This window comes from Monodelphis domestica, chromosome 4, assembly GCF_027887165.1.
Source record: "Monodelphis domestica isolate mMonDom1 chromosome 4, mMonDom1.pri, whole genome shotgun sequence".
In the NCBI taxonomy this organism is placed as follows: Eukaryota; Metazoa; Chordata; class Mammalia; order Didelphimorphia; family Didelphidae; genus Monodelphis; species Monodelphis domestica.
Window position 1 is genome coordinate 440,271,365 of NC_077230.1, and position 11,164 is coordinate 440,282,528.

The 11,164-nt window shown below is 34.9% G+C and overlaps 1 protein-coding gene across 1 annotated transcript; it reads right to left on the reverse strand.

Moving 5' to 3' along the window:
- Positions 1-8,926: 8,926 nt before the first annotated feature.
- On the reverse strand, positions 8,927-9,868 carry LOC100027216 (olfactory receptor 14C36-like). The gene has a single exon (XM_001377536.3). The coding sequence runs from the start codon at positions 9,866-9,868 to the stop codon at positions 8,927-8,929; it is 942 nt and encodes a 313-aa protein (XP_001377573.3).
- Positions 9,869-11,164: the final 1,296 nt, after the last annotated feature.

The window sequence follows — 11,164 nt, forward strand, 5'->3', positions numbered from 1 at the left end:
CTTAGGTTCTATTTGTATTACTTTCCATTGGCCATCTCATCTTTATTAATAATTAATAATGTCATGGAAGAAAATATAAAAAGCTTAGTTTGAAATATGCTGGTTTCTTTTGCTAGCAATAGGGAAGGGTTCTAATATATTGCTTTTTACTATTTGACTGTACACACTCTCCAACAGAATCAAAGAAATTGTAAGTGATCACTGGAGTTATATAGGGTAGTGTTTTTCCCCAATCCAGATGCAGGAGATTGGTCAAGTCTGCTGAATTGGTATAATATTCTCTCTCTTCCTCTAAACATTTGCAGGGCTTCTAGTTTTCACTATAGCCAGCACTGGTTCTCCTCAATTTATCACCTCAATCATCTTCTATTCATAGACACCAGTAATCAACATACATGACATGATACCATAACAAAACTAAATCTAACCTTGTCTCATATGGAATGAAGCCTTGAGAAGAACTCTGACCTAGCCCTCCATTCCTCACCCTCTCATGGCAACCATTTTTCTAAGTAAATCTTTTGAGGTTAAAAACCCAGGACTTTGGGGAACTTTGTATGCAGATGCTTTTTGGCCTTTGATTCTCCATGAGGAGGAGCAGCCTGGTATTGACAGAGAGACTTCTTTTTTCTTGTTTTTAATATTCATATATAGAGAGATAAAAAAAGGTATTTGTATATGAGATGGAAGCACAGGGTCCCCTGGGGACGCCAAATCCCTGGAGGAATCCCAGGTCAAAGATTACATGAGGAATTTCCCAATCTTGCCCGCCTGCCCTGCTGACTGAAGACAGTCATTACTAGTGAAACCAAAGAGATGGCTGAATATAGAAATGGTCCTCTGCCTCTTCTTTTAGATACATTTACACTAGTTTTTATGAAAAGCTCTTTGAAAGAACTACCATTTATGCTTTATTTCTAAATAAAATGGTTCTCTTCACTTCGTCCAGCTGTATTGAATTTATTTATAAGCAAAGGCAGGACTATTTGAATCAATCCTATGTCACCCTACCACACATAATGTAACTTCTAAGATCTTCTGATAACTTAATATAATTAAAGTTTTGATGAAAAAAATCTCAATCATAGCTTGCAGTGTAAGTCACTCCATCAAGCCTATTCTTTTGACTAAAGATGAAAAGTCTTCAGAACTGGTGTGACTTTGCACCAGAATGGTAGTTGTAGTCCTAAGAAAATTTGTTCACATCCTTCGGGGTATCTACAAAATATAAAGAAGTTTAGAATCAGATTGATTCCAAAAATGTAAAAGTATGTGGCATTCCAGTAAAATCCATGAGGAAGAATTAACTTTGTTGGGGAAAGGGTAAGAGGTTCCTTGGTTTGGGACTTGGACTGGCTCTCTCCACCTCCCCTCTATTGCCCAGAGGAAAACCTTGTGTTTTCTAAAAGGAGGGGAGAATTTTAGACTTTCCATCTTTCCATGGAAATGATAGCATTTGCACCAGATCATCTGATTGTAATTTCCATGTTAGATTGTCAAGCATAAACCTGGATGAATATGCATGAAGTGAAAAATATCACAGCAAAGAAGGTACATCTTCCTTAGGGAACATTGTTAGACATTTAGACAGTGGGTGAAAAGCTATTCTGACAACCAGGAGTTAGATGTGCCCCATGTTTGCTTCAGCAGACTCTCACAAGGATTCTTCTTTTACTTTTGTCATAGAAGAAGAGCATGTTCAGTGGTCCTCCTTTAGTAAACTTCTGCAAAGGCATGGATGAGAATCCCATAAGAGCATCTGATCTTGATGGGCTACAATTCTTTTGTGTTGTTTTAGGAAATTTACAAATTAATGATATCACAGATTTATTTACAAAGTTTGGCTCATATTAGAAAGAGATGATATTTGGGGCATAAAAAGAAATCATATTTACTTTTAAAATGGCCAGCTATTTCTTTGTATTTGTTATTAATGAATCATGCTAACTAAGTTGGGCTATATGACGTGCCTTTAAAAGGTTTTTTTTTTCCAGGAATCGTTTCCCAATAACATATCAGTGACCCCAAACCAAAAAATTATTTTGGTGGCTACTTCAAAACTGTAATTTTGTTACAGTTATGATTCAGAATGTAAATACCGGATATGCCTTATGTATTCTCATTGCTACAAATCAAATATAACCCACAGGTTGAGAACCGCTGGTCTACAGGAAGCAAGTAATGATGGAAAGTCAGTGGGCACTTGGGATATGTAGTTCTTATTTAGGGTAACATATTTTCAATCATGCACTTCACATTTTTTTTTCATTAATTCCTTGGATTTTCTTAATCTTTTGTCCTTCCAGATGAATTTTTAAAGTTATTTTTTCTACATGATACAATTTTTGGTACCTGGATTATGAAATTAAATGAAGTTATTTAGGTATAATTGTCATTTTATTACAATGCCTTTGCCTACCTTTGAAGACTGAATATTTTCCCAATTATTTAGATGTCACTTAATTTCTGAAAAAAAGTGTTTTGTAGTTGTGTTCCTACAATACTTGGGTTTTTCTTGGCAAGTAGAACTCCATGCCCCAGCCAGTATTGTATTTGTCTAGAGTGATTTCCAATGAAATTTCTGTTCTATTCCTGTGACGGACTTTGTTGATAATATTTTATGTTGATTTATTTTATATATACTGTAATTTGGCTATAATTAATACTGAATGCAACTAATGGTTTAATTGATTTTCTAGACTTCTTTAAATATAACCTCATATATTCTGCAAAGAGGGAGAGTTTAGTTTCCTCATAGTCTATTCTAATTCCTTAAATTTCTTTTTATCTTATTGCTATAGTAAGCATTTCTAGGACAATATTGAATAATAGTGGGTTAATGGGTATCCTTGAATCTCCCCTAATCTTATTGAGAGGGCTTTTAGCTTATCCACACTATAGGCAATTCTTGGTGATGGTAATAGATAGTTACTAATCATTTGAAAGAAAGAATCCCTTAATCCTTTACTTTCCAGCATTTTTAATACGGAGTCTTATATTTTACACAAAGGTTTTTCTGACTTAACTATGATATTCACAGGGTTTCTTTTCATTTTATTACTGATATGTTCAATCATGATGATACTTGTGGTAATATTGGACCAGCACTGAAACACTCAGATATTTGTGATTTCATATAATATTAATATTTGTGATACTTGATGCAAAAATGTATTTATAATTTTTTTCTTTCAGTGACCTATGTAGTCTTTAATTTTTTTTTGCATCTTTACACTACTTAATTTCCCAATATGTCTCTTTTTTTCTGAAGTATCTTATTAAAGGGTTTTACTTCATTATTTTTCCTTGGGAAGCAAAATACTTCATAAATGATCTCACTATAATTCCTTTTCAGATTCAGCTTCCTTTACTTGTAAGTAGGAGCATTTTGCCCTCATTAGTTTCTTTATTCACACTCTCACTTGGCCTTGAGTCATTGAGAATCAATCCAGGATGATCAGAAATAACGCAGAAAGTCCACCACTACATACAAACATTTCTCTCTTTTCTTTCATCTTTCACTGTCCCCATCCTGGAAAGTTTTAGAATCAATACTGAATAGCCATATTTTAGGGAGAAGACTCAGAGTAGCTTTGTTGCATGCCTTCACAGTTCATCCCTTTTCTGCATGCTGGGAAATTTAAGTTTAATATCGGCTGTACACATGGAGGTGACTGAGTGATACAATGGATACAGTACTGAGCCTTGAGTCAAGAAGACTACTCTTCCTAAGTTCAAAATATCCTCAAGCATTTACTGTCTTCACTGTACTTGTATATCTGGGGTTTGGGTCAATTTTTGGTTTATTGCAAGTGATTAAAAAAGTCTTCATTCAGCCACTATTGCTTTTTTTTTTCAATTTATTAATTTATTTTTAAAAAATTTTATTCCATATTTACATGATTCATTTTCTCTCCCAGAGCCCATAAGCATTTCCATTGGGTTGAACAAATGTTTTCACTTCAGACCTATCTATTAGAGCAATTTTTTAAAAAGCCTAAACCACAAATAACATACCTATATGTATACATGTGATAAGTGGAGTCATATGTTCTTTTTAATTTCAACTCTCATAGTTCTTTCTCTTAAGGAGGTTAGCATTCTTTCCCATAAGTCCTTTAGGAGAGTCCTGGCTTATTGCATTGCTACCAGGAGCAAAGGTCATTACATTGAATTGTTCCATAATGTTTTACATTCTGTGTACAATGTTCTTCTGGTTCTGCTCATTTCACCCTGCATCAGTTCATTGATGTACTCCCAGTTCATATGGAAAACCTCCAGATAATCAATCCTTACAGCACAATAGTATTCAATCACCATAATATGCCACAATTTGTTCTGCCATTCCCCAATCAAGGGACACCCCCTTGTTTTCCAATATTTTATCAAAACAAAGAACAATGTTAAGAATATTTTTGTGCAAGACTTTTTCCTAATTATCTCTTTGGAGTATAAACCCAGCAGTGCTATAGCTGTATCAAAAATCAGGCAGTCTTTTGAAGAAGCTCTTCATGTAAAATTCCAAATTTCATTCCAGAATGTCAGCCACTATTTCTTACTTCTCTTTCCTTTTGATTTTATTGATATATTTTCTTCAACATTTGCATCTTCTGTTCCAAATCAAAGACCATACTAGGATTTGTCCTAAATAATTGCTTTGTCTTAAATTTTTCCTCTGAGTTCATTCCTTATTATCAAAATTTATCCTTGATTCTATTTAATTTTTTAAATTATTTTATTCATCTTTAGAGCATTTAGATGTTTGATGTTATGAACTAATTATATGGCCATAAGAGTGAAGTGATCTGCTACTCTCAGGTGTCAGAAAACTCCATGAGGAGAAATTCAGCCATAGCAGTAAGATTGAAGATTTTCAAAATTTTTCATTCCCTAGGGTAGGGGGAAAGCAGAAATCAATTGTTACATGAGTCAGGCTATGCTACATGCAAACACCATAAGATATTGTTCATATATATCTACGTAACCTTGAAAATGTGTAAATGGCCAAACTGTAAGGCTTTGGCCACACTGGTAAGATAATTTTTAGTGTCTTGATTTAAATCAAAAATAAGTGGTTGCCATAGGAAAATTCCCAAATATGAAAATACCCAAGTCATCTGGGGTTTAAGAACATTTTAGTTAATACAAATGAAAGAATTAAGATAAGAAAAATAGTAGAGAGATGAGTTTATAGTAAGGAAGGGCCTAGAACTTATGGCCTGAAGAAATAGTAGAAAAAGGCCTAGGCCAATGGCCTAGGCCTGAGTGTTAAGGCAGCGACAGTCAGTCTTTATCAACTCACCACAAGATTTGTCCAAGCAAAACTCCAGTTTTCAGAAAGACCCTCCAATTCAGCTTTCAGAGCTGAACCACCTTAAGAGTCTCCTCTGACTCCTGATCTCCAATTCAGCTTCCAAATCAAAACTAACTTAGAGACCTCAAGTGCCTTCCTTTTAAAAAATTTTGTCTTATGTCACCTCCCCTAAATGTTCACATCTACCAATCACAGTAGACATTTTCTGTAGGACTGCCCATTCTTAGTTCTCATCACTCTTGAGTTCTCACCTTCTCTGATTAGATTATATCTTCTAAGAAATTCACATCTCTTTTGCTAAACTCACCCTTTGTAAGTTGCCTGACCTTTTAGTGATTAATTTGATCTTCATAGGTAATTAGCACCCTTTTGTATTATATCTAAAATAGACCTAGCTTAAGGTTCTAGTTTTTACTATAAGTATGGGTTGGGGGTTCAATCAGGAGTTCACAACTTTATCTTCCCCTAAAGTATGCCTAAGTAAGGGTGGATTAATTTTAAAGTTCCCAATACATTCCTGATTAAGTACATTCATTTTTCTAATAAAGGAATAGCTTTTTCCCCCAAAATGTTCTAAGGTAGAGTCTGAGAAATTTTAAGACTCAAATCTATTACATATGAGTATCAATGAAATTCTTGGGCAAGTCATGTTGCTTCTCACAAAATCTCTCTAAATCTCATATAGGTGATACAGAACAGCATTTGATGAAGGAAGTTACTCTTACTGAGAATTCCATGTATTAAAGCTCTAGATGCTTAAAACAGTAATTTATATTACCAACTGCACAATGACTTCCTTTTCACCTATAATAAATTAATTACCTAGGTGGATACATTAATACAGGCAATTTACCCTTGGTCAGAAGCATCCACTGGGAATCATGATCACTTATTTCTTAAAGTCTTCTGAGATGTGCTCTTAGGTTCTATTTGTATTACTTCCCATTGACCATTCAATCTTTATTAATAATTGATAATTGAATGGAAGAAAAATATAAAGAATTTAGTTTCAAATATGCTGGTTTATTTTACTAGCAATGGAGAAGGGTTCTAATATATTGCTTTTTACTATTTGACTGTACACAGTCTCCCACCAAATCAAAGAAATGGTAAGTGATCACTGGAGTTATATAGGGTGGTGTTTTTCCCCAATCCAGATGCATGAGAGTGGTGAAGTGTGCTGAATTGGTCTAATATTCTCTCTCTTCTTCTAAACATTTGCAGGGCTTCTAGTTTTCACTATAGCCAGCACTAGTTCTCCTAAATTTATCACCTCAATTGTCTTTTATTCATAGACACCAATAATCAATATAAATGGCATGATATCATAACAAAATTAAATCTATCCTTGGCTCATATGGAATGAAGCCTTGAGAAGAACTCTGACCAAGCACTCAATTCCTCTCATGGCCACCATTTTTCTAAGTAAATCTTTTGAGGTTAAAAACCCAGGACTTTGGGGAACTTTGTATGCAGATACTTCTTGGCCTTTGATTCTCCATGGGGAGGAACAACCTGGTCTTGACAGAGAAACTACTTTTTTTTGTGTTTAATACTCATATATATATATAGATAAAAAAGATATTTGTATATGAGATGGAAGCACAGGGTCCCCTGGCCATGCCAAATCCCTGGAGGAATCCCAGGTCAAAGATTACATGAGGAATTTCCCAATCTTGCATCCCTACACTGCTGACTGAAGAAAGTCATTACTAGTGAAACCAAAGAGATGGCTGAATATAGAAATGGTCCTCTGCCTCTTCTTTTAGATACATTTACACCATCTTTTATGATAGGTGTCTTAGCACAAAGGGATACCAGTTTTTGGCATCACAAACATCACTGGTTCCTCAACATCAATCCCTCAACCTCCCATTGCTCTATACACTGAAGGATGTTTACTGCTCTCATTGTATATATTGTTCTCTCTTTAACCCAGATCTGATTAAAATAGGATCTAGTGCTACCTAGAGTCCACCACTTCCTGATATTTGTTCCTTTAGATAATTGTTCCATTTTAACTCTTTCTATCCTGTTATATTGTTATATTTAGTTCCTTCCATAATAATCAACTTGACTTCATGTCTTTGGTCCCTGAAATTGAACTGAAGAGAAATCACAAATATATCAGGAAAGTGAGGAAGTTTTCATTTTCAACTGATTTTTTTCTCCACAACTGAGAAAACCTGGAAAGAAATTAAAATAATATGATGTTTGTATAAAAATATTAATGCCTATAGAGAAAATTATACACACACACACCTGTCAGAGAATTCATCTTAAAAATTAATTGTAGGGATACAATAGGATGACGAATATTGTTATTAGAATATTTTCAGTTAAGGACAAGAGAGTCAAGAAAGTAACATCTTTACCAGCTATATTGTTTGTTTGATTTAAAGATAATATTAACTTTTTTTATCAAAGTTTTTTCCAGATTCCAGAAAAAAAGATTGTTTTTAGCTATAAAAATTAACAGCTAGATATTTAATAAATGATAGATTGTATAGGACTCAGTTGCTCAGTTTTAAATGATGATGGAAATAAAGAATATCTAGACATACAGTGATATATTCATGTCAACTATGTGTATAAGTAATTAGCTGGGTTTGGAAATTTACCTCTTACTGAGAGTTTCCCCAAAGGTGCTCAGATCACATTATGTCTCTAATATTCACAGAAATAAATATCCTCACTTTCAAAGAATCAAAATATAGAGAATATGACAACTCATAGAACCTGTATCCAGAAAAATTATGATTCCATGGTAGATAATTCTTCACTTATAGTATATGTTGACATAAAAACAAGGATTCAACTGAGATACATATTTGATTTCATACCATTTATAGCCATCATTCTTAATGAACAAACTCCAAAAGATAAGGACATTTTAGTGAAGAGAGAAAACACATTCTCTGATCCATCTAATACCAGGAGGAATTACTCGTTTGTGTGATATGGTAAATTATAATGGTATTTTTAAACATGAAGTCATTTCTTAGGACTATTTTTCTCTTTTGATTAGCCAAGAACAGGGAAGTTGATGTTATTCTTTCAGTCTTTCAGCTCATAACACATATAGCTTTTAGGTCACTGGATGGTGAAAAGACATTCAACCTCGGCGCTCAATAAAACCCATATCTTAATAATTTTGTCACTGAAATAGACCCTGCATGCCTGATTTCTGTTGATCATTCCATCATTTTCTCTAAGTCCAAGGAACAATCAGACAGCTTTGATTTTTCCCCTTGATTTTATTCTGATATTTTGGGCTAAAATTTGTGCCACGTGTCCCTAAAAAAAAAATCCCTAAGTCATTATTGACCTTATTTATATATCATAAGCTATGTACACAAAAGCTTTAGACTAGGAAAATTGCATTACTTGGAAGTCTCAAATATGCTCCAAATGATAATAATTCTGCTGATATCAATGACAGTAAACTCAGTTATAAAGGATTGTTAACAATTTTGAATAGTCATTCATTTGTAACCACCAACAAGCAAACAGCAAACCAAAAATGCACAAAAAGACCAAAAAATACATCTTCAGGTGTGTTTTTTTGCAATGGATCAACCAGGTTGAAAAACCCTGAGAAAAAACTACCATTTATGCTTCATTTCTCAATGAAAGTGTTCTCCTCATTAATATTCTTATAGCATCTTTAATCTGCTTATTCCGTAGACTGTATATAATGGGGTTCAGAAAGGGTGGTATTACGGCATAAAATACAGAAAGAATAATATCCTTAAGAGACCCAGACTCTGAAGGTGGTTGTAAATATACATAAGCACCTGAAATAACAAGTAAAGAAACGACAATGATGTGGGGGATGCAGGTCGAGAAGGCTTTTTTCTGGTCTTCTTTCACTGGAAACTTGAGCACAGTGGAAAATATACGAACATAAGATGCAGTGATGAAGGCATAACAGCCAGCACCAACCACCAGGTCAGAAACAATTAAGGATAGCTTATTGCTGAAAGTGTCTGAGCAAGAGATCCTTAGCAGAGAGGGGATGTCACAGAAGAACTGATGGACCACATTGGAATGGCAGAAAGACAAGCGAAACGTGTAGCCAGTGTGGAAACCTGCGTACGCGAGGCCAGTCAACAAACACACTATGGTCATCTGCAGGCAGACTCGGGGACTCATGATCACTGGGTAGTGGAGAGGGTGGCAGATGGCCACATAACGGTCACGAGCCATGACAGTGAGCAAAGTTAACTCTACATATACCATGAAAACCATTAGGAATACCTGAGCTGCACAGCCTGTAACTGAAATAATCCTGTTGTTCACCAGAGAGTTAACAGATGCCTGAGGAGCAGTTATTGAGAGGTAGCAGATATCTACAATGGACAGATTCCTCAGGAAAAAGTACATGGGCGTGTGGAGTCTCCTGTCAAAGGTGGTGATGATGACAATGAGGAGATTCCCCATCAGGCCTGCAGAGTAGATGAGAAACAAAAGCAAAGAATACAAGATCTGGAGCTCTCGGATGTCAGAAAACTCCAATAGTAGAAACTCAGTGGCAGTGGTAAAATTGTACATTTTCAGACTTGTTCATGTAGGGACTGACCTAGGTAGGACAAGGAGCAATCAGTCAGTTCATCGATCAACAGTTATTGAATACATCCTTAAGATTTTGACAGTCACCATGACCTGTGCTATATTTTTGGTTGTTTACCCTTGAACAAGATAAATGACTTGTCAAGGAAAATCTCTAAGACTGATAGAAGTGATGCAGACCTGAACTGTTAAAGGAAGTTTCTATTCCTGAGAATCCAATCTAATAAACCTATAAGCAAAGTAATCTTACTGAGGACCTTATGTTGGTTTCCTTTTTTCTTATATGGTATTGATTACTTATGAGTGAATGATCATTGCAGATAATTTGACCTGAGTCAGAAACCAACAATGAAAATAAGTAATTTTTTTTCATTTTTTATCCCTTCAGGAGTAGTCTTTGTCTCTCCCCATATTCCTTTCCTGACAATTTCATCTTTTTTAAATAATTAAGAACAGTATAGAAGAGAAAGTCAGAAATTTATTAAGACTCAATTTCAATATTGTGCTGGTGATAGTGGAGAAGGGGACTAAATCTTTTCCTCCTCCCACTATCCTCTATAAATGCCCCCCAATGATTGGTGGAAAAATTAGAAGTAAATGGTCGTGATATATTCAATAGCATTTTCCTGTATCCAGGGGCAAGAGGATGACAAAGGCTGCTATCTGGTCCTGATATCTCTCTGCTCCTCTGAATACTCTCACTTCATCTAATTTGCACCACAGCTGACCATCAGCTCTTCTAATCTTATCAGCTTAATTGTCTTCCATTAATACCTATCAAATAGTCAGCATGAGTGGATATCATGCCCAGCTCACCCTTGACTGGATGGAATACTGTCCTGTAACTCCATTCCTCAATCTCAAATTGGCATCAAAGATTCAAATTTAAACAATCAGTCTTTTCAGACAGTCTAAACTGATACTTCTTGGCCACTAATTCTCCAGTGTACCACTATGAAAGGGAAGCACACTAGTTTTGAGTAAAGAGGGAAGGATGAACACTTATAGATATAGATATGAAAATACATTTAGATATAGATATCATTTCTTTTAAATTACAGCCCTAAAATATATCCAACATTTTTCCTCCTATGTCATCCACTGAGGTGACAGAAACAAAATCAATTATTGTCTGTAGAGTCATGCAAAAGATATTCGCATATTAGTTAGAAGAGTTATACATAAAGAAAGAAAGAATGAAAGAGTGAAAAAAAAGAAAGAAAGAGAGAGGGAGGGAGGGATGAAGGAAGGGAAAAAGGAAAGAAGGAAAGAAAGAAA

What these genes read in the sequence shown, in the direction of transcription:
- LOC100027216 (XM_001377536.3), bottom strand. Translation starts at nt 9,868, where the DNA reads ATGTACAATTTTACCACTGCCACTGAGTTTCTACTATTGGAGTTTTCT.